Here is a 25,391-nt window from a genome sequence, read left to right as displayed (position 1 = left end):
GCTCATTGTGTTCGCCATGAATTTGTGCATCCACCAAGGTATAGTTGTTGCCCCAGGCCTGCTTCTGTGTTTGAGAAGGAAGGCAAATTCACTGAAAAACAATCATCGGTAAATTCTTTCGTCACCGCAACGTAAACAAACGTCTGTAACTTTGAAATCCTTTTGTGTATGGAGATGAAACAAAGATTTTTGTACTCCCTATGAACAGGCGAACACGATGATGCCCAGGATTTATCCATTGGAGGCTTAATTCACCCACCAGTGAGGCGTTAAAAACTTGCATAATTCTTTTACTGGAGCTTGCATTTTTTACCGATAGTTTTTAAATACATTTTATTACAAAAGTACTATTGTGCATATATCGACGGTTTTCCAAAATTCAGTCACATATGCTGATATTTTACTCATTGTAATCAATGCTTTATACTGTAAATTCTAGGCTTGTGCAATTGTCTCGGGTTTTCACAGATCCAGTTATATTTTACTTGAGCGGTATAAGTACACTATGAATAGTACGAAAAGTACACTATGAATAGTAGGAAAAGTACATTATGAATAGTAGGATAAATACACTATGAATAGTAGGATAAGTACACTATGAATAGTAGGATAAGTACTATTAAAAGTGTTAAAGTGACTTTTTAGACTTGTTGACTAAAATCCCAAAGTGCTTCTTTTTTTTTTCATTTCTGAGGGACGGTTTTTGTACTACATTTTAATGGTCTATTGTTTCTTCTATAATAAAAACAGACATATATGAACAAAAAATCACTTTATCATACAGTACTGTATCGTACTGTATAGTAGGGACCACAAAGGAGTAGGTGTGGCCCATAAAAAAAGCATCACCCAATAATCAGCCTCACTTTTCCCTGACGACGATGAGGCAGTATCGGTTAGGTAAAACTAGTCTTCAGATCGACCTGAAACACTTTCAACAAGTTGCTACGGAATTTTTTAAAACATATTTAACGGAATTTTCTACTGACTGAGTAACTGACCGATGCCTTCAGACAAGTGTAACTTGACAAAAGCTAAGGCTACAGGCTTGATTTTTTCACTGTTCGACATCGCTTTGGCCCGAGAGGTGCCTTTTGGCATACTGCAGTATGTATGATGCATTCTTCATGGACTTACCAGTGTCCTCCTTTGTGTCCCATTCATCTTTGCTGACAGCAAAAAGTGTCGATTAGGAGGTAGCTAACACGTGATGCCGCTTCCCTTTGTAACAGATATCGTCCATATTTTTCACAGTGGCTACTTTGATTGCAGAGGTGCTTTTCAAACAGTTCTTGATTTGTACTGCTGTGTAATGGGTTGAACATAGCTGACAATGAAGTTTGCTTTTTAGATGATAATTAATACAACAGGGGTGCACCCATTTCTTTCTTTTGATGTGGCATGCGTGGATTGCAGGGGTGCTTTTCGAACAGTCCTTGATTCGTAATGCTGTGCAATGGGCCTAACATAGCTGACAACAAAGCATAATTAATACTTCACTTTTCAGACAATGATTGATATAGCTGGGGTGCATGGCACCTTTTCTTTCACGGTATGTGTGGATTCACCAGTCATAATCAAAAAAGTTAATAAAGAAGTACACAAAAAAAATTGAAATTTTCAACTAAAGTAGGGACCATAGAACATATCGACAAAAAACTTCTTATTGTTTTACTGTGATTTAATATCATGCACTACTCCAGCTTGTTTCAGTACTTTTATCGATGTGCTACAATCTCTACTCTAGTTGAAAATTACAAATTTTCTGTTTACTTGTGAACAGTTATAGATAGATACAAACAAAAGAATTACATCCATTGTTGGAAAGCATATTTGACAGAGGAATTTTAGGAAAAATTAACACAATTTATTTATTTATTCCTCTAGGGGCCTGCAAGGAGGCTAACAACCATAGTGGTCATGCTTTATATAAGTACTCTGTTATGCTGCATCTCATGAATATTGGTTACCCATTGTTCACATTTTGTTTATCATTTTCATTTTCAAACTGACCTACCTACCCAAATTTAAAATAGTTTTGCCCACGCAACATAAAATCAAATAGGTATGGCTTAATGAGTGGATAAGAAGTGGAGCGCTCTACAGCGATTTTTAAAAATCATTAAGCAAGAAGTTTTGCCCAGAGATCTATTCAACAGGTCAATGTGCCATTGCAAAAAGAGGCCTAAACTAATGTTGAGGATCGAAAATTTAGTTGCGAGTTATGCATTGTGGGTATACGTATTCAAATGTCTTCCCACATGATCGGTGAACACCCACTGCAAAACCTCTATTAGAAGACCATATGATATGGCACATTGGGTACACATAGCAGTCCAGATTAGCAAGATACAGAGTACACACATTAGCATACAGTAATTCACATGCATCATATAAACAGTCTGTACCTTCCATGTTCATAGCTATCTTTATAAGGAGACACGCTGGTAGTGATGGCACAACTTGGGGACAAGAACAGTATTTTACTCCGAGACAGTCTCCGGTTGTTAATAGCTATAGCAATCAGCCGGCCTCCAGGAGAGTACCTTATCACAAACACACCTTTGCCCCTAGGGACAGCCTCACCAGTAATGATATCACTGTCCCTAGGGACAGCCCCACCAGTAATAACATCACTGTTATAGGATAATGACTTGTATTGGATATGATGAGGTGAGGTATTGTAATGTATCATGAAATGATTGACAGTCAGTAATTGTGTAGTAGTAGATACCAAAGCACAACAAAGACTATGACCAGCTACCTGTAGGAGCAATAGTAATAGAGACTGTGCAATACATTCAGCAGCAAACACACAGTAACACCTCAGTTTGTCCTCAGAATAATAGCTTAACCATGGGAAGGCTAAGTTGTGGGTGGTTGGGGATATAACTGGGGAAAACAGACTTTCTTTTATTTTTGAAGCAGCAAATAATTACCACTTAGTAGTGTCTTACTAATGATTTTTACCATTTTGGCCTTGTGATGGCTGGGAAATCCTGTTGGAAAGGCTATGAATGGCTTAAACACCAGCAAAACAATAATTAATTTAGAGGCAGAAGGTGCTAGGTGACAGTTTGACCACTAGTTTGACTTTGGGTTTGCAATAAATCGTGCCATTCTCGTGATAAATTGATTTGATGTGACATATTAGTAAATCAATCAAAAGAGGTATGGCTCCTCCACAAGGAGGTAGGGGCAAACGTCTCATCCTGGATCTGCCTTATCAACAGTTCTCTAGTCAGTGTTTATTCCAGGATTTCTCCTTTGGGGGGAATCAGAAATTTGTGGGGTCACCAGGTCTGCTACTTGTATTTAGACTATGGTACTCTTTTTGAGGGTTACTAAATCACTTAGTCACCTGACATGCTCATTTAGTAACCTACACATGTTCATTTAGTAACCCACCCTCAGGCAATTTTGTACGTGAAAAATAATTATAACATGAAAGGTACATTGGAGTACTTGATAATACTGTAATACAATTCTTCTCCGTATTCGCGAAAAATTCTGGACAAATAGTAGACTAAGCAGCGTATCTACTGTAGCTCTAGCTGTTACTCTGGTTACTGGTAGAATAATTATTTTTGTGGGCGCTGTAAGAACTTCAGGAAGAAACCGTTCTGCTGTTCTTCACCCCACCCTAATGCTCTGGCTATAAATGTATGTACTTTAAACCATAGTCTAAATAAGTTAGACACCGCAACCAACGGGGAACTAAGCAATTTAGTAATCCCTCTGGCCCTTAGTAGCACCCTCGCTGCGCTCAGGATGCTACAGCCTTGGGCCATCGGGGTTACTAAATCGCTTAGTTCCCTTGGTCTTTGTGTCTAACTATTATATAGTTGTTCAGGTGTACAACTATATAAACAGATGAAATTGTTGCCAGTCATTCTAGACTGTGTCATGAATGTTGATTTTGATTTTTGTGATTGTGTGAAGTCAGATTGTATGGTGGGTAGAGCTTGATGCATGAGTGTATAGTAGTGATAACATAACAATGTAATATCTAGGACAACCATGTGCACCTGAGTGTTGAATATTTTGAATAAACAATTTGTTTACACGTATGATAACACAAAGCACTAACATACTAAAAGATCTACATGGGTGGATGTCTTTCAAGAAATAATTTAAAACTTAAAACTTAGGGGTGTTTGACATTGAATACTCATGGTTTTAGCAAAACAGGAAGTTTTTTAAAGTCAGGCTTTCTGAGATTAAATCTGGGGGTGTTTGTCCTGGCTGTGCATTGAATTTAAGGACAATGTTGAGTTTTTTTCCATTTGCTGGACATTTTGATAGCACCTTTTTTAAATTGTAAAACAGTGTGGTGGATTTGAGCTTATCAACATGATCGTAATATGGCAAGTTAAGCATACTATTTAGAAAAAAACTGGGTAAACTTGGCTCTCAGATATACTATATGGCATATATATGTGAAATTTTGTTAATTGTATATGTACCCTAGGAGATCTTTAAAAATTAATTGATCTAATACTGAATCGGTAAGGTTGCGTTTGCAATTTTTAACCTGGAAAATATTACATATTAACCGCTCTGAGATTGAATCTGAGAGCAATTTTGATAAGTTTAGTGTAAACAAGCTTACATGTAACCTAAGTAGTAGTCACTCACAAGTTTAGGGGGTGAGTCTGAGATTATTCCCCTCCTAACAGCCCTAGAATAAACACTGTTTCTAGTAGTAGTGGCATTTGACTCAATGTGTTTGTACAAGCTATACTAGACTAGCTATACAGTAGACCCTTGATTATCCGTACCCTAGTTTATCCGTACCCTTGTTTATCCGAAATTGGAAATGACTGTTCTATTAGAGTAATTTCAGTACAGGTGTATGTTCTATTAGAGTATTTCAACAGAGCTCTTTATATAAATGTGTGGGCTTCAGTTATCCAAACTATTCACTTATCTGAACACTTTTACCATTGCTTGAGACACATTGCGGTTCAGATAACTGAGATTATACTTCTTAGTGCTAGCACACATAGATATATGTACATACTGACCATGTCACTGTAGAAGAGAGCATCCAACTTGGCCCCCTCTTTTGATGGCGGCCCTCTATCAAACAGTTTACACCATGACACCTGATCCCCTACAATAACACAGTTTACACCATGACACCTGATCCCCTACAATAACACACAACACAGTTTACACCATAACACCTGATCCCCTACAATAACACACAACACAGTTTACACCATGACACCTAACAATAACACACATAACAGTGATGTAGTTTCTTCATGATACACAGCTACTACAACAAGCTGTATTGCTCCACACCACCTATCCATGACAACGTGTCCGAAATCAACTGAGTTATAGTCAATAACTGATTGATAAGACAATCTCACTAATACATTCCCAGACAAACAGTACAAATTCATACAGCAAAAATGTTGAAACATTATTTTTGTATCGATGCTTTCTTTATGTAGTGTATTTAGATGCCACAAAATTGTTTGAAGTTCTTACACTACTGTAAGAGGTATGTAAGTATTAGACACCCAGAAGACACCTGTAGCTGCACAATGCTTCTTTATCACTGAAATCAAGTCACAACAACTACGTTCCTACTGCACTAACAGCAATCAAGCATTGTTTAATGGTCTAACTACAAGCATTTATAACAATCAGCATGGTGATCACACCCCTCAGTCGCCCCTTAACAGCAACATTAATAAAGATTACACATGGTTATCACTCCTTATTATTGCACTTAGAATGATAGCATGGTGAAAGCAAGGTATGACAACCATGTCCATTGAAATGTCAGCCAGAGAGGCCCACTCAAGATACCCTAATAAAACAGTCACCCTAATTCAAATGGTAACACCTGGAGCCACAGTAGTTTCTTCCATGGGGGGAGGGGCAGTAACATGGGGGGAGGGGCAGAAACATGGTATTGGAGCATGAGTTTGCTTCACCTCAGGTTTGTTGAAACTGTCTTTCTAAACCCAACCACATTATTAGGGGCAAGGAAGAGATAGTATAAGAGATATTTAAGTAGTGCAGGTTGATTTAATCCGCGCTGGGTGAATTACGGCTGGTCCTGCAACATTTATATCAACAATTGTTCTTTCTTACTGAAGTCTTGTTTGATGACAATTGCTTTCTCGAATTAAGCTGCTATATTCTTGTAACCTAGGTAAAACCAACCTAATGCTCAACAGCAAGGAAGAAGTGAGGCAATACGTATTCTGCATGAAGCTTACACAGGACATAGAACAGAAGTTAGGAAAGATGATGACAAACATTGCAGGAAAACTCGATAGAAAATTTCAGCAATATTTTTGAAATTAATTTTTTTACACATTTGGATAAAGCAACTATTAAATCTTCTTGCTGTGAAGTTTCACAACCAAAACTTTTTTCTGCTATGAGATATGAGATACGGATATTTTTATCAGACCATGTAGTGATTTCACCATGCGTGGGACACTAATTAACTTACAAATGGGGTGATTTGTTCAGGTGATGGAATAGTTGAAACTAAGTTTAAGACAATGACACATGTTATTCAAAGGACCAAAAAACACTTGCAATTGATTTAACTATCAGAAGACACTTTATATGTATTTTAGATGATAGGAATAGAATTATCTGTTAACAAAGTGATTTGTCACCATTTGTCACACTTAATCACTCACAGAATTCAATGTATTAATATGAAAAGTTACTTTGTAATGCATTAAACAGTAAATTGATCGTATCTCTGGAACTCTTCAAGATGTGAAGCTGAAATTTTAACACAAGATAGATGAACACCCAGTGCCTCATTTTAGCTATAAAACAGAAAATTGACCAATGTGCCAAAAAGGATGGTTTTCCAAAATTGGGTCACACTGTGAAATTATGTGCAACTTTTCAAAAATATTTAAGCAATTTGCTGTCACACCTACAGGGTAAACCACTTGACAGAATAGCTTGAAAATCAGTCTGTACATAAAGTGACTATTGTAGTACAAACCTTTTGTGGTTTGAAAGAAAGCAAGATGATGGTCATGAAATTACAACAAAAACACCAACCATATGTAATAGGCACACAATCTAGTTTCATTAATAAAAAATAATTTGTTGGTACTCCCTACCAGACAAACCGCTAAAGGGAATGAGCTGAAATGTGAGTGGATTAATTACTGTAGAAGAATCTCTAGAAGAAATCAGATTAGAGTTATCAATCCAGTTATAATTCAACAACGGGAGGATGCTATCCAACTGCAGCTACATCTATTATCTCTGGACATCCTGCTTGCTTTGTTTGAACAGGACCTGCTTTTCCTTCCTTGTTCACTTTGGTGGATTGGGGTCTATCAATCCCTTGAAGATTACTGATTCTCAATTTGATGCATCGCTACTGATTACTAGTTATATTCAACCACTTGATGTTCATTTTACCAATGCCCAGGTTCATCTTCATTGGCAAAGAACTTCCAAAGAACAAACAATGGACATCAGAGGTCATCTTACTTCTCAGCTCCAATGAGTTGAATAGTGAACCTGATGCCTCTTCTTGCTCCCATTACAGGAGCAGGGTTTTCACCTTAACAAGCAAGAGTTCTGGGATGCTGTCAGGAAGTTACTGAATGTTCCCAGTAACTACTATTGACCATGCTATAGTCTTCCAACATGGTGAGTCCTTTGGTGACTTAATGTTTGCTCACCACAATGACATCACAGCTGGTTTATTGTCCAAGGTTTGTTCTGATGTTGCTACTAAGCCACCTTTACAGTCCCTCAGTAGTTACTCCACCTTTACAGCCCCTCAATGGTTACTCCAACTCGGTTACTCCATCTCGGTTACTCCACCTTTACAGCCCCTCAGTGGTTACTCCACCTTTACAGCCCCTCGGTTACTCCACCTTTACAGCCCCTCAGTTACTCCACTTTTACAGTTCCTCAGTTACTCCACCTTTACAGCCCCTGCACCTTTACAGCCCCTGCACCTTTACAGCCCCTCAATGGTTACTCCACCTTTACAGCCCCTCAGTGGTTACTCCACCTTTACAGCCCCTCAGTGGTTACTCCACCTTTACAGCCCCTCAGTTACTCCACCTTTACAGCTCCTCAGTTACTCCACCTTTACAGCCCCCCAGTGGTTACTCCACCTTTACAGCCCCTCAGTGGTTACTCCACCTCAGTGGTTACTCCACCTTTACAGCCCCTCAGTGGTTACTCCACCTTTACAGCCCCTCAATGGTTACTCCACCTTTACAGCTCCTCAGTTACTCCACCTTTACATCCCCCCAGTGGTTACTCCACCTTTACAGCCCCTCAGTGGTTACTCCACCTTTACAGCCCCTCGGTTACTCCACCTTTACAGCCCCTCGGTTACTCCACCTTTACAGCCCCTCAGTTACTCCACCTTTACAGCCCCTCGGTTGCTCCAGAGTCTGCCAATTGACAGAATGATGCCAGAGCTGATTTACATGCACTTGGCTTCTGGAAGTGTCCTTTTTGACATAAAGGTATTTCACCAAGGTACTGTCACTCCAGCATACCATCATCATGAGTTACAGAAGAAGATAGAATATGGGGAACGTGTCCAGGACGTGGAACTAGCTTCTTTTACCCCTCTAGTGTTGGCAACAACCAGTGGCATGGGAAAAGAAGCACTGGCATTTTATTGCCATTTGGCTGATTTGCTTTCCCACTACAGCTCAATGAGCACTCTGATGATTCACTGCACACTGTTTTTCTCACTGCTTCAATCTTCCACAATGTGCAGCTGGGGAACATGATCGATATTCCATTCCCCGGAGATTGGCCATATTGCTACCCCTAGGAACTACTAAATACCACCTTTCCTCTTTTTTCCAGTTGTCTAGCATACCAGCTCTTTTTGGTGGCAGGCAAAGGCAGTACATTTAACCAGTGTACTATCAAGATACTCTAATAGTGCAGTCACCCTATTAGAGCATTCTTAGCTACATTACAAGCCAACCAGTAGGGTCAGTTACATTACAGTAAAGAGTGCAGGTCACCCTGTAGAGAGTTCGACTACATTACAAGTCACCTAGTAAAGAGTTCAGCTTATGTAACAAGTCTCCCAGTAGAGAATACAGCTACAGTGGAACATCCTTTCCCCTCAATTAGTTCAGATAATTGAGGTTCCGCTGTACGTTACAACTGAGTCTCCATGCATGTAGACAGTAGCCACATTACAAACGACCCAGTGGAGAGTTCAGCTACTTACAAGTCACCTTATAGAGAGTTCAGACTATAAGTAACCCAATAGAGTTCAGCTACATTACAAATCTCCCTATAGAGAGTTCAGCTACATCAACTTACCCAGTAGATAGCTCAGCAACGAAACAAATCACCTGTAGAGAGTTCAACTACGTTACAAGTCACTCAGTAGAGCATTCAACTATATTACAAGTCCCTGTAAAGAGTACAACTACAAACAAGTTGCCCTATATAGAGTTCAGCTACAACAAGTTACCCGGCCATAGGCAGGCTTTAGAGTTTGCAATAACGAAAAGAAGTGATATCTATTCCAAAACAATCAAGCTGTGAAAAAGGGTACAGCCTTCCAAAAACCCCAGGGTAAAAAAGGTTGTGAAGTCAAAGGTGGTGGCCAAGAAATGGCTGCAATGATGATAATGCCAATCATTTGTAATGATCATCACCCTGCATCAAAGGAAAGAATGGCACCAAAACCATTATAAAATTAACAGTGCAACTGTGCCCAGAATATCAATTATTGAAAAGTGAAGTGAACATTCTGCAGTTATCCTGTTACGTAGTACAGAAAGAACACCAATCCAGTCATCATGATAATTATGGATAATTCTTGTGATAGCCAGCACCAAAGCCATGATGTATGAATCAGCACCTATGCAGTAGTGGACAAAGAAATAGGACACAACAGGACAAAGTTGAGTCCATGATGCGTAGATTGTACAGTGGAACCTCAACCCCTTGGGACCAGGGGTCGTCCATAAGTCTGAAAAGTCCGTATCTCTGAAACTGTGTAAAAATAACCTTAAAATAGCATAAAGAATTTTTTTAATACCATTATTTTCAACTACCCTAATAGAATAATCACTACTCTAATAGAGCAGTCATTTCCATAGTTCGGTTAATATAACCAAGAATCGAGATAAGTGGGGTCAGATAACTGGGGTTCTGTAGTTACTGTGGTTGGAAAAAAGGCGTGTCTTGGGCCTATAAGTGATGTCAAACAGTGAAGTCTTCAACTCAGCCAGGAAGAAGCATGATGAACATGACTCTATCGTTCATCACACTGTATGCCAGGAAGTTGTGTATGTAGTAAGGTAGATCTACAATAGCAATAAACTGCACAAACAGCAGTGTAGGCTTCCAGCTAGTAATCTAGATACACAAATCATGCTCATTAAAATTTGCCTAAGGGCACAATTTAAGTATGTGAATGCTACATCTATGGGATGTGCTGATTTGTATATGTAAACTTTGGGGGGGAATATCCTCACCCACCTCATCTTGAAAATCCTGGATCTGCCTCTGGACCCCTACATTGTGGAGGGATTCCTACTATAGTACTGTTGATAAAAGTAGGAGGGATCAAGACTATAATAGAGATATGAACAATGCATGACCTCACAACACATAAGACATACATTGGGATGCCACCACAACTTATTTTGCTCAATCCCAAAGTAGGGATTTACGTTGCTATGTTGTAATACCATCATTACCCTTATTGCTTGGATCCTACTTCATTATTAAATTAATAATCTATTAGGCTTATCCAATCAGTATGCATTTTTCATGTGCAGTGATGTAACTAGGGCACTTATTTTGTCACGTGAGCATGCACAGTTGTCATGGTGCTAGTATTATCACAAGAAAACCAGCTGCTTTTGCCAAGCCTACAGCAGCTGTGGACGAGGTATGTAATGTAAAATAGAGTCTAAAGTAGTTATACAGGCACAATGTGGAGTCTATGAAATTTATAAACCCTCAGGCCCTTAGTAGTGTCCTCGCTTCACTCGTGCACTACAGATTTGGGCTTTCGGGTTTAAAAATTTCATAGACTCCGCATTGTGCCCATATAACTATTATTTACCAGCCCACTCCTGTCAATGCTTTGGGATGTCTGTGTCCTTCTGCCAACGTGAGCAAAAAGGTTTTACAGTAAAAGCAGCCATTGTTTGAGAAATAAAGGCTGTATAAACATTGTCCTAGACATTTAAGCACTTAACTTTCAGTACAGCAAGTTTCAGAACACATAGTAACAATGGGCTGTATGGCCATTGTAACAATGGGCTGTATGGCCATTGTAACAATCAAAAGGCTATAGTGTGAGGGCTGTTTTGTCAGAATATCAGTAGTTTTCACTTGTTTCATTTCCAATTCTTCTTGACACTGTTGTGTAAAGTACACATTCAGTCTATACAATATCAGGTTTACTCCAATTTGATGACTGTATGCTGTACGTAATGAACTTCACTAGATAAACCTATCATTGAATTATTGAAAATATTTTGACATGGTCTTGAGTAGAGAGCCATAATGCTCTTAAGCATATCAGTTGTCTGACATGCTGGTAACTGGAAAAACAACATAACAGATTCATAGGCTACCACAAACAGTGTATACCTTTGAGTTGAGAAAGGGACCATGTCCCTTCTGTAGGTGTACAAAAACAAAAGAAGCTTTGCTTAGTAAATTTACACGGTAGACAACTATAAGCAGTTAGATACTTCTGTGTGCTCATTTATGGTTTAACGTGGTTTGATCAACAAAAAAAATTAATAAATTATGAAATAATTATGTAGAATTACAAATTGCTGTGTGCATTGTTGCAAAATGAAAACTTACAATTACACTATAAGCATTTTAGTTGGTTTAATGAAAACCTATCAAGGTATATAGCCTGAAGTAGCACAACAGCAGTTTGTTATTTCTATGTACAATCCCTACTTTTTTCTTATACCATATTACCTCAACTTTTGGCCAACACCTGGTCCCATTTAATCACCAGGGGTATAGAGCATTATAACAAAAATAAATGCCCAGTCTAAATAAGCGCCTACTACAGTCACTAGTATTTTTAATTTAAAAAATGAAGCAGGGATCTATGCAATAAAAAGTAGTGAAACAAGAGATGAACGTGGTGTTACAGCATAGCTCGTGGGAAGTGCCTACTTTGGCATTGAACAAAATAATAGCTAATGTGCAAAAGTAGGGACTTTCCCACTGAGCTATGCTGTAACACCATCATTCATCTCTTGTTTCACTACTTTTTATTGCATAGATCCCTACTTCATTTTTAAATTAACTTTTTTTTTTAAATACTGGTTTGTTTAGTTTTTTTGTTGTGGCACAGCTAGCTACAATGTAACTTCTATTAGTCCACTTGTATTTTCCACATCTGTAGGTATGGGGAAGGCAGATACCATCACTTATAAACATCTTGCCCATTTGCTCAGTGAGAAGTGGAGTTCCCCATATTCTGTGGTTATAGGCAGCCTTCACTGTAGCTTAGGGTTCTCCTTGCTGCACTCTTCAATAATGTGTATCAGGGGATCACGTTCTAGATCCAAGCGTCCCTGTGTGTCTCCAGCTGTTAACCCTGCTGTTGCTGAGGGGAATGCACCTGTCTCCTTTAGACAATAATGTAGCTAATTGTGCTTGCTTCTTTTTCTTATAAAAATAGCTATGTCTACCAGAACAATGTAACTTGTAACTGTTCTATCACACATGACTGTTGTATTAGAAAGCTTAGAGTACATACACACATATACATGACAACAAGTTTACAATACAGCATTTCAATAAATAAAAGAGAAAGTCTTCACACTCAAACTGTGGGCAGAGAGGTAAACTCTGCCCAATCCTGTATCGATGGAATCGTTGCCATTACAGATGCAGCATTGCCACGTTGAACATCGATAGCAACAGGTGCATTAGAGTGACTGTTGTATTAGTTGGAGTATATTTCGAGTCAGCCTAGGAATGTGCAGCTAGCTAGACCAATAAGGAGTGAGGTGATCTTGATTATTGTTAAGTAAATCGCTAGATTGTTAAGAGGTCAGGTCTCCATACTCTTTCGCTATTAGTCCATCTATATCTTTATTTGGTGGGTGTGGTTGCAAACCTATCGCGAACCGGATCCCAATTGTAAAGTTGCAGATATCTAGCTAGTATACCTCTTATGGTAGCACCGGGACTGAAGCGCTTCTGAAATCAAGCTCTGAAATAATTCTGTGGCGTCTAAATATGCTGCTGAAAGAAAGCATTGATACAGAAAATTAACGCCTTGATATGGTTTCATTGGATGAAGAAGAAGACAAGCAGCCTGATTGAAGATAAAAGAAAAGACAAGGCGCAGATGGCCTACACTCGTTGGAATCCCAAAAGGCACATCCCACTGGTGAGTGCATTATTGTGGCATAAAATGGTGACCGTGTACTGCTTCGTTTGGCCTCTAGCCTTGCGACTGTGGTCAGTGAGGCAGGCAGTCGGTAAGACTAAAATTCGAGTTTTGGCAATTTTTTTTTAATTCTATATCCAGCCACCTATAAGTGTTTTGTTCTATTTAATGTTGTATTATGTATTCTATGGACTAGTACTATTCTGTAAAGGTGATTTTCGTCACGAAAAATGTCTCTAGAATGATTTTTGAAGGCAGAAATTTGGGCGGCACGCAAAATTTTCAAGGGGATCCCTACTTAAACGGTACGGTATAACAATTCTGTGTAGCATCTTGAATGATGAAGTCAAGAACATTTCATACACTACCTTATATGGAGGAATACATCAAGGAGAGTACAACACTGAAGTTTTATTATAAGAAATATGAAAATGTTGAACCTGTATATAAGTGATGGTCTTGTGTAGTCACCAGACTTGTTTAGTGGCTGGGGTGAAAAACTGCTTGAAAGGAATAAACTTCCACGAGATATAACACGGTACTCGATTCTAAATATACTATATAGTATCTGCAATACTATATAATCTGAAATACACATACACACTCAACACACACTTAAGGAAACAACAACAACACCAAATTGGTATAACTGGGCATCAAACCTGGAACCTTTCAATTACCAGGCCGACGCTCTAGCTACTTGGCTATGCTGCCTCGCACACACACACACACGCACACAAAGCAAAAGCAAAGCCTACGGCAGCCGTACAAAACACAGCTATTGCCACCCAGCAAACCAGCACTGGGATGCCTGTGCACCACTCAGGCGCTTGAGCCTTGTGCAGGCAAATCCTCCTGGGGCAGGGCTAGTAACCCGCAGGAGGACTGTCCAGGTCTCACGGAGAGAGGTCGCGGAACCCAAAGTTCCACAACAACCTCAACACCACTAAGCAAGACAAGGACAGTTGGGCATTTGCTTCCCCAGTTAATATCAGGTACCAATTGATGTTACGGCTGGGTGAGCTGCTTCCCCAGTACCAAACTGGAGCAATGTGAGTAAAGTTCTTGCGCAAGGAAACAACAACAACAACAACACCAAAGTGACGTAACCAGGAATCGAACCTGGGACCTTTTGATCACCAAGCAGATGCCCTAACCACTTGGCTATGCTGCTTCACGCGCACACACACACACACGCACGCACACACACACACATACACTACACACACACCACCACTACCACACACCACCACCACCACACGACACACACACACACACACACTACACAACACACACACACTCTCTCTCTCTCTCACACACACACACACACACACACTACACTACACTACACTACACTACACTACACACACAAACACACATGTACACACACCACCACACACACACACACACACACACACACACACACACACACCACTACACACACACACCACTACACACACACACCACTACACACACACACCACTACACACACACACTACACTACACACACACAGACATGTACACACAACAACACCACACACACACACACACCACTATACTACACACACACGTACACACGCCACCACACGTACACACACCACCACACGTACACACACACAGACTACTACACACACACCACTACACACACACTACACACACACACACACACACACACACACACACACACTCTACACACACAGACTACACATACTACACACACACACACACACACACATACACACACACACACAGAGACTACACATACTACACACACACACACACACACACACACACACACACACACACACACACAGACTACACAGACTACACACACTACACACACACACACACACACACACACACACACACACACACACACACACACACACATACACACCACTACACACACACATACACACACACACACCACTACACATAAAACACACATGTACTAGACCTTACCAATAGTACACAAGTAATATTCAGTCAAGTCCACCACCAACAAAACATCGCAAATTGAAGAGTTTGAAATGAACAGCTTCACTCCACCTGTGTGTTAATATGGCTACTGATCATGTACTGTATATTAGCAAGAGTATATAATAGGAACCAAGAGTGTCGAACGGTGTATTAGCCCGTGATTAATGATTGCATGAAATAACATGGATATTTCAGTAATTGTTCATTTACATGAAATGGTAATTTGAAATGTGTACATGGCAACGGGTCTTTGTTTTGCCAGTTTTTCGTGTTATTCAACCAAGTATTCAACAGTTATTGTACAAAGAAAATGTAGTAAGGACACAAGATAACTCCAGCTCGTTAAAGCAACAGTTGCACAAACGAGCGTGTTGCCCCACTTGGCAATGCCAGAACTTTAACATTAGGCAATTCCCTTTAACGCTATTATGGTTTCGCTTGGTTTAGTGGCCGAATTGGGCTAAATACAGCAACCCTTAATGGCAATGAAAACGAACAATTACTGAAATATCCGTGTTACTTTATGCAATCATTAATCACGGGGTAATACACCCATTCGATACTCTTGGTTTCTCAGTGAGGCCCTAGTCTATATGTATAAGTGTAACAAAAGTACTCACAGTATTCAATCAGCACTCTATGTATATAATCACTAAACCTTATCAATTTCTTCTTAATATTGGAGGGCATATCTTAAGACTTCCAAAAGATTGGGCAGCAGGCATGCAGTTACATAGCTACCCTGTGTCCTAGCAAAACAGGTACGCCACTGTTATCAAGGTGTCATTATTAGCAAGATAACAGGGGGTCCCACACTACATACTACACACACATAATCACATACTACACACACATAATCACATACTACATACGCATAATCACATACTACACACACATAATCACATACTACACACACATAATCACATACTACACACACATAATCACATTCTACACACACATAATCACATACTACACACACACACAGTCACACACATAATCTATCGTACTATATAGTAAGGACCACAAATGTGTGGGCGTGGCCCATGAAAAAATATTACCCAAAAACCAGCCTCACTTTTCCCCTGACGACAATGAAGCAGTATTGGTTAGGTAAAAAAAACTAAGCCTTCGGATCGACCCGAATCGCTTTCAACAAGTTGCTATGAATTATTAAATGGAATTTTCTAGTAACTGACTGATGCCTTCACACAAGCGTAACTTGATAACAGCTACGGCTACGGGTTTGATTTTTTTCACTGTTTGACGTCGCTTCAGCCCGATAGGTGCCTTTTGGCATACCACAGTACGTACAATGCATTCTTCATGGACTTACCAGTGTCCTCCTTTGTGTCCCATTCTTCTTTGCTGACAGCAAAAAGTGTCGATTTGGTGGTAGCACGCGATGGCTTCTCTTCATAACGGAAATTGTCCGTATTTTTCATTGTGGCTACTTTGATTGCAGAGGTGCTTTTGAACAGTTCTTGATTTGCAATGCTAAGGGTTGAACATAGCTGACAACAAAGCGTAATGGATACTTCACTTTTCAGATTATAATTGACAGCTGGGGAGCGCGGCGCCATTGATGCATATGCGTGGGTTCACCAGTCATATAAAAAGTTTACAAACAACTTCGCATTGGCTAGAGCAGGGGCTAAAAAAAGGGGCTAGTTGTGGCCAAAAAGCTTGTTGTAAATGACTTGGCTAGTTGTAAATGGTGATTTGGCTAGTTGTAAAAGTCAGACTAAATAGCAAGCTGCACCACAGAAGAGAATAAAGTCAAAAATTACATACATGTGCTGTGCATGTTTACAGGGATTTGACTAAAAGTACCTCAAGATACAGTCTTGAGATTGCAACTTGGAGTTATGTTCATTTTCACAGTCCACTATTGATATGAAATAATTGCTTTAAAAATCAATATTTTGATCTAAAGAATTGGCTTGTACATCACTGTAAGTTTGTTTGCTATTTCCTAGTTCCAGGTCATCTCAAATTGCTTCCAGATTGAATCTTGCCACAATTGTGTTTCAACTAGGTAAATATGCTCTCTCTCATACCCTCTGAAATCCCTTCAGTCGTTCCCTTCACTGACATTTTTTGACAATACAGAACACAAAATGCAACTTATTCAAACACAAAGAAAAGTTTTTTTATAAAACTACTACCTCCCCCCCGTCTCAGGTTTGGGCTAGTTGTAAAAAATAGTTTTCTTTAGCCACTGGGCTAGAGTAGGGACCATAGCACATCAAGCACAGTAGGGATATAACACTTTTTATTGTTTTACTGTGATTTAATGTCGTGCACTACTTCAGCTTGCTTCATTACTTTTTACCGATGTACTATGGTCCCTACTCTAGTTGAAAATTCCAATTTTTTTTTCTGTACTTGTCACATACGTACTACACACACACACACGCACACACACACACACACACACACACACACACACACACATAATCACATACTACACACACATACACACATAATCACACACTACACACACACACACACACACACACACACACACACACACATAATCACATACCACACACACATACACACACACACACATACTACACACACATACACATAATCACTTACTACACACACATAATCACATACTACACACACATACACACACATAATCACATACTACACACACATACACACACATAATCACACACTACACACACACACACACACACACACATACTACACACACATACACACATAATCACACACTACACACACACACACACACACACACACACACACACACACACACACACACACACACACACACACACACACACACACACACACACACACACACACACACACACACACACATAATCACATACTACACACACATGCACACATAATCACATACCACACACACATACACACATAATCACACACTACACACACACACACATAATCACATACTACACACATAATCACATACTACACACACATACACACATACCACACACACATACCACACACACATACTACACACACATAATCACATACTACACACACATACACACATACCACACACACATACACACATAATCACACACTACACACACACACACATAATCACATACTACACACATAATCACATACTACACACACATACACACATACCACACACACATACCACACACACATACTACACACACATAATCACATACTACACACACATACACACATACCACACACACATACACACATAATCACACACTACACACACACACACACATAATCACATACTACACACATAATCACATACTACACACACATACACACATACCACACACACATACACACATAATCACACACTACACACACACACACATAATCACATACTACACACACACATAATCACATACTACACACATAATCACATACTACACACACATACACACATACCACACACACATACCACACACACATACTACACACACATACACACATACCACACACACATACCACACACACATACTACACACACATAATCACATACCACACACACATACCACACACACATACACACATACTACACACACATAATCACATACTACACACACATACACACATACTACACACACATACACACATAATCACCTGGGGACAGATGTCGCTTAACAAGTGGAGTGGATATCACCTTCTTGTGAACACCACCTGACCAGATCATCAGATTTCCATTAGTTTGTAGACCAGCAAAATATTTTCCTATTAACAAAACATATATCATTTTAGCTTGGGCATTCAAAGGCGCCGCTTGGAGTTTAACTCACACATTGCCTGGGCAATATCATGGGAAAGTGTTTTGATTATGTCTTAACCAGTTCAAAGATATGGTATGCTTTGACTCATTGCGTGGGATTTAGTATTGGAGCTTTAACAAGCTGAACGCAGTCACAAAATTACAACTAGTTGGATTGCCTATATTCTGTAATGAATGATCACTAACAAGCACACAGAAAAAATTGGAATTTTCGGCTAGAATAGGGGCCATAGCACATCGATAAAAAGTACTGAAACAAGCTGGAGTAGTGCACGATATTAAATCACAGTAAAACAATAAGAAATAACACCTCTTATTGTTTTACTGTGATTTAATATCATGCACTACTCCAGCTTGTTTCAGTACTTTTTATCAATGTGCTATGGTAGTTGAAAATTCCAAATTTTTTGTTTGTTACCTTTTTTTTGTAAATAATTATTATGACTGGTGAACCCACGCATACCGCATCTGAAAAGGCACCGTGCACCCCAATTATCATCTGAAAAGTGAAGTATCCATTACGCTTCATTGTCAGCTATGTTCAGCCCATTACACAGCATTTCGAATCAAGAACTGTTCGAAAAGCACCTCTGCAATCCACGCATACCGAAAGAAAGAAATGGCGCCGCGTGCCCCAGTTATATCAATTATCGCCTGAAAAGTGAAGTATCCATTACGCTTCGTTGTCGGCTATGTTCAGCCCATTACACAGCAGTACGAATCAAGAACTGTTTGAAAAGCACCACTGCTATATATCAAAATAGCTACTATGACAAATACGGACGATTTCCGCTACGAAGGAAGCCATCACGTGCTATCACCAAATCAACACTTTTTGCTGTCAGCCAGATGAATGGGACACTAAGAAGGACACCGGTAAGTCCATGAAGAATGTATTGTACGTACTGCGGTATGCCAAAAGGCACCTGTCAGGCCCAAGCAACGTCGAACAGTGAAAAAATCAAGCCCATAGCCTTAGCTGTTATCAAGTTACGCTTGTCTGAAGGTATCAGTCAGTTCTTCAGTCAGTTAGTCAGTCACTAGAAAATTCCATTAAATAAATTATTTTTAAAATTTCCGTAGCAACTTGTGGAAAGTATTTCGGGTCAATCTGAAAGCTTGTTTGGGCTTAGTTTTAAGTGTTCGTTAGTTCTTTCACCAATTAGGTGTGTGCCCCTAGTGATATATATCACTTAACCCATGACTGCTCAGGATTTGCTGACATATACACTCTTAGTCCTTAAGCTTGTGGTCCTTGGGCTTTGGGTGTATATATCAGAAAATCTCTCACAACCATGGTATAACTAACTGATCAAATACTGCCTATTGAACTGGATTAGGTGGTTTGTATCAAGTTATCAAGCAGTCAAGTAATAAAAAGTTTAGGCTATCAAGCAAATAATCAAGTTGTTAAATGTTCTAATGATCACAGAGTCATTACAAGGGGTCAAGCAGTTAGAAGGCTAATCATCAATGTCATGCCCCTCACCATGGGACACCTGGGGATTGACATCTTACTCCACCCCTGGGGATATTGACAACTACAATTATTATTGTATATAGGTTGATCAAAAATCCCTATAGAATCCCTTATTAGGAGGTGGGAAGTGTGGGGTAATTTGCCATATTCCCTGCATCATATAGCCCTGGGGCATGACCATGGCATAGTTTTTACACCAAACAATCGAATGACCAAAATTACTTTTTCACTATCACTAGGCAAACTGGCGTGGCCACATGGAGCTAACAATCAAAGTGTGAAATCAAGGGAAATCACTTACACCGGAAGGTAAACACAAAATTCTTAATCTCATTCACACCAGTAAGCACACGCCCATCACTTACCATCTTGTGAACTGTTAGTAGCTATCAGTTGTTGTTTATCCACCTTGTTTACTTTACCAGTTGATGATGTCACATGATGTAACTTAGTACCTTGTACCCCATACAACCCATAACTGGTATCCTAGCAACAACAGATGTATGTAACACACAATGCAACTAGTTTACTATCCCATAATGAACCTGACCCACTAACATAGCAGGGAACAGCAGTCCCCTTTGACCCCAGACAAGTTACAAGGAGGCAAGTAACTGAGCTGCACAGCCTGGAACCTGTTTGCTCTGTACCGGTACACTAGAGTGAATTCTTTATATATGTCACAAAAGATCTGATTCGTAAAAAAGTTCCTTAACAAATATGGCGGGACGGTAATAGCTTACCTCGTGTAGCCAAACAAACTTGGAGAATGGTTTCTTAGACTTGAGAGTTGTAGACGCTGTCACGTTCAGTTTTAACATAGCGTCACTTGTTGCTATGGAAAGCGTTATTATGAATCGTTATTCTAATTATACCACACTATAGTAAGCTCACGTGACCAGCTTTTGTTTGTAGACGCCCGCGCTTATAATCTGAAAATGATAAGTCTCGCTTGGTGGTGACAGGAACTGGAGTGACAGGCGACACCAATGGAAGGAGACAGTGATCACTCCAATGAAGATGATGAAGCCACTGCGCAGGTACCGTATCCTGTCTCACGTGTGTGGGATCACTAAGTTCACTCGTGTGTGAGAGGAGACGGAGAGCGCGGGGGCTGGATAAAGTTGTTAAGCTTACCAATTTGGTCCCAATAGCTCTTGCAGGATATTCTGTATTTATATTAAGTAGTGAGCAAGCTTAGTTATCAGCTACCGGACCACAACACATTAGTCTAGAGGGGAGGGCGGGGCACGAAAATGACAGTGAATAATTATCTGTATTTCAACCAGATTAAAATTTTGGTGTGTAGGTGTAGTCTCGCCTAGTCAAACCATTTTTCTTCTTTTGAATGTATTGGGTCTGGAAGAAGAAGAAAAGTGGTCTTCTTGCGAGACTAGAGTGTGGGTGGATTTTGTTTGCTAGACTGAATTAGATAGCTCATGTGACTTGGATAACCTATCCATACAGTGTGTACAGTACATTCTGAAATTCCAAATAGTAATATACAATAATAGTAATATGTAGTGAGTCCTACCTTCTCTGGTTGCAGACAAAGCAGACCACATGTTTTGTGTGCCTGCCACGGTATTCATCGGTAGCTGCAGAAACGAGGAGACATCTTGTTTGCAGCTTTTTTGTAACTGTTCAAACTGAGCAAAATGTCTATTAATCAAAGTTACACCAGCCCACCCTAATAAAAAATAGTCTGTGTATAAAACTAGCAGGTAGGGGTATATTGAGAGACTAATTCAGCACTCGGCAGTACATAAATGCATGCAGCAGTGCTTTACATAATACTGATTATAGCTAGACAAATGGTAACAGCATCATGGGGTGGATATCCATCTCTATACCTCACATATATGTTTGTCAGCATGTCACGGCTTCCTAATAGTAAGGTGTGAGTCCAGAAACTGATATATGTATGCAGCAGACTGATAGTATCCATTAAAGCACATAGCTGGTTCTCACAATAACATGTATTTAATACCATGCATCATAAGGGAACTTATGTTCAGCTGGTGTAAAAGCCAATAGCCTCAGGGGTGGCCAAGGCAGAATCTCTTGTACCTGTATACATGACAGTGATTGGTATAACAAGTACATGTCATTGACTAGTTAGGATATATTAGGATATGTCATTAACTAGTTAGGATATGTTAGTACATGTCATTAACTAGTTGGGATATGTTAGGATATGTTGCAAAATGCATATTCTTTGTACAGCAGTATTACAATACATATCCTATTACTGTAGGATGATTCCCCATATTTGCAGTTTCTAGACTCTGAGGTACGTATTGTGTAGAGGTGGAGAAATGTATTTGTGTTACCAAGGTAATGTCTGTTGTTCTTGCCACCAAAGGTTCATGTATTACTAATTAAAATTGCAATAATATGTTTGTAATTGCTCATCTGTGGTAGGTTAATTTCTCATTAGGAAAAAAAACTGCTTTGAAACATAAATACCTAAATAACATATATATTCCTAACATGTAACATTACTTCTTGTGTACCTGTATAACATGTAGGTGTTCACCTGAGAGAGTTTCCACAATGTGCATACGTACTGTTTCCTTGCGTGTAGCAGAAGTCAGCTGCAATCTTCGGAAACAGCCATAGTGGTTTGGCCTTGAAAATAATTGGCTTCTTTGTCTATGATGGTGCTGAGACATTGCTTACAAGCTAATATCATATCATGGGTCATGTCTGGTCAGTGTACAGTTAAGTCTGCCCATTGTTTAGTCCATGAGGAGCCTCGTAAACCTGTGATAGCACCTGTCTACACAAGGGACATGGTATATTTTCAGTTTGTCCTTAGTATATTAGGAGATGTTGACGGTCTTTCCAAAACAGCTTATCCTCTTCTGTGAGCATGTGTTGGTGGTCTGGAAGGCCTTTCATAATGTACAGTTTCAATTTTTCTTGCCTGGCCTGTTTCCATAGCTCTTGCAAACAACTGCTCTCCAAATTTCCCTGGTGGATACTGAGCTGAGAGATCTTGGTCACTGCCCTCTGTCAATGATTCTTCAGTGGTGTGGATGCCAACTGGGCTCCAAGATAAAGCATCTGGGACTTGGTTAGTTGCCCCCTTACATCATATTGCTTTAAAATTAAATTCCATGATTTTCATGTGCAAGTACTGTAGCCTCAAGGTCTCTATCTTGTCTAGTTGGTGGCTGTTCAGAATCAACACAAGGGGATTGTGATCTGTTCACACTTCAAACTGTGGCTGCTTTGTCATTTGGCCCATGTCACTGCCAGTAGTTCCACAGCATACTGTGGTCAAAGGCTGCCATTTACCATTTGCTCCCTACTGCTGCAACCCAAATGCCAAACCTTTCCGTGCACAACCATTTGAGCTTTACCATGTCAAAAAATGCCAGCACTGGAGCTATTGTAAGGCACCCCTTAGCCTTGGTGGCTGTTTGGTCATGGTCACGCTCTGCTGTCCATAAGAACCCATTCCTGAGCAGTGAGCAAAACAATGCCATGCATGGCCCTTCATTAGATCTTCTGTCAGACCAAGGTTTTTGTATGATAGCAAGAGTGTCCCTTGCCAAAGACAGCTTTAGCACCCTCGTCTGCATGCCTTCAATAACCCGGATGGGCTGCTATATGACTCTCACTGGAGTAACCATGTTGTAAATTCTGTACATCTTCTACTTGAAGATCCAACCTCGGCAAATCTTGTGTCTTAGCTCTGCCATCATCTAGGAAGAGAAAACACAAAGAACAAACGATCACCTGATACGAGTACTCCACCTTATATAGTGCCTCTAACCAGCACCAGGGAATTGGAACTGGGGTTAATATAATTGGCGTATCAGTTCTAGTTAGCTCATAGTGCCAAATTGATAATGATGTGTTCATTTTCTTAATAAAGCTCACTATACATATACTGGAACCACTCAGTATGCATATACGTAGAACCATACATATTTTTAGGGAACCTCTTCGTCTGTTGTCCAGTACATGGCTCACACGATGTGTTGGGATTATCTGTCATAAATATGTCTGACCAGTAGTTAATTATGAAGTTCTGGAGGCTATGAATCATGTCAAAATTCTTTAATTGTTTGCAAACAATTCTCACTCTACACACACTAACATACTTGTTGTCTCTTAACTAACTCGTTCACTACAGACCACAGTACACTTGTATTGTTGTTTTGCTGTCTCTTACAGAAACGGAAAAGTTACCAGAAGAAATCTAAGAGATTAATGATAATTATTGTGTTAACATTTGTCATAGTAAGTAATTCAATGTCTTAGCTGTATATGTAGCTCATGAAGTAGCTGAGTGTGTTTAGCATACCACTTTACTTATTAAGTTAGACACGCTGCCAGTTTAGAAGCCCCTATAGTGTAGCTCTATTAATATTTCAGTGACCCTAGTGATTGCTGACCTAACAACTTCACTGGTGACTTCACACCACAGTGTGCCATCTACCAGTGTGTAGTGTTAGGATATACTAGTAGTTGACTTGTGTAGTAGTAGTACTACTACTACTAATGTGTGGATGAGACTAGTGTATATTGTAAGTGTTGATGCTGCTCACTGCTACCACATATTAACCATGAAATAGGGCGGCAGTCATTTTATTACTACAGTCATTGTACACAGGTTATATTTTATTAACATAGAATATTATTATTGTCCTCAGATATTTGTGATCACATTTATCACAGCAGCAGTGTTGATTGGCATTAGTAGTACTGCAGGAAATAATTCGAATAGTAAGTCA

At 39.6% G+C, this 25,391-nt stretch overlaps 2 protein-coding genes across 4 annotated transcripts in view; one reads left to right on the top strand and one right to left on the bottom strand.

Moving 5' to 3' along the window:
* LOC136264625 (uncharacterized) overlaps positions 1–21,537 on the bottom strand; it is a 144,995-nt gene extending 123,458 nt beyond the window's left edge. For all 3 annotated transcript variants that reach the window (XM_066059401.1, XM_066059403.1, XM_066059402.1), the window contains exons 1-6: positions 21,387–21,537; positions 21,009–21,129; positions 19,001–19,108; positions 15,353–15,439; positions 5,028–5,116; positions 2,409–2,764 (exon numbers count right to left, since the gene is read on the bottom strand). In XM_066059401.1, coding sequence (XP_065915473.1) covers positions 2,409–2,764; positions 5,028–5,116; positions 15,353–15,439; positions 19,001–19,108; positions 21,009–21,129; positions 21,387–21,464 — 839 coding nt within the window. In that variant the 5' untranslated portion in view covers positions 21,465–21,537. The remainder of the gene's footprint in view (positions 1–2,408; positions 2,765–5,027; positions 5,117–15,352; positions 15,440–19,000; positions 19,109–21,008; positions 21,130–21,386) is intronic.
* The window catches only part of LOC136264626 (venom phosphodiesterase 2-like), a 51,607-nt gene continuing 47,746 nt past the window's right edge, over positions 21,531–25,391 (top strand). The window contains exons 1-4 of the mRNA XM_066059404.1: positions 21,531–21,683; positions 22,901–22,936; positions 24,832–24,897; positions 25,311–25,383. Coding sequence (XP_065915476.1) covers positions 21,633–21,683; positions 22,901–22,936; positions 24,832–24,897; positions 25,311–25,383 — 226 coding nt within the window. The 5' untranslated portion in view covers positions 21,531–21,632. The remainder of the gene's footprint in view (positions 21,684–22,900; positions 22,937–24,831; positions 24,898–25,310; positions 25,384–25,391) is intronic.

This window comes from Dysidea avara, chromosome 8, assembly GCF_963678975.1.
Source record: "Dysidea avara chromosome 8, odDysAvar1.4, whole genome shotgun sequence".
In the NCBI taxonomy this organism is placed as follows: Eukaryota; Metazoa; Porifera; class Demospongiae; order Dictyoceratida; family Dysideidae; genus Dysidea; species Dysidea avara.
The sequence above is the reverse complement of the archived record's forward strand: the minus strand, read 5'-3'. Positions and strand labels throughout refer to the sequence as shown.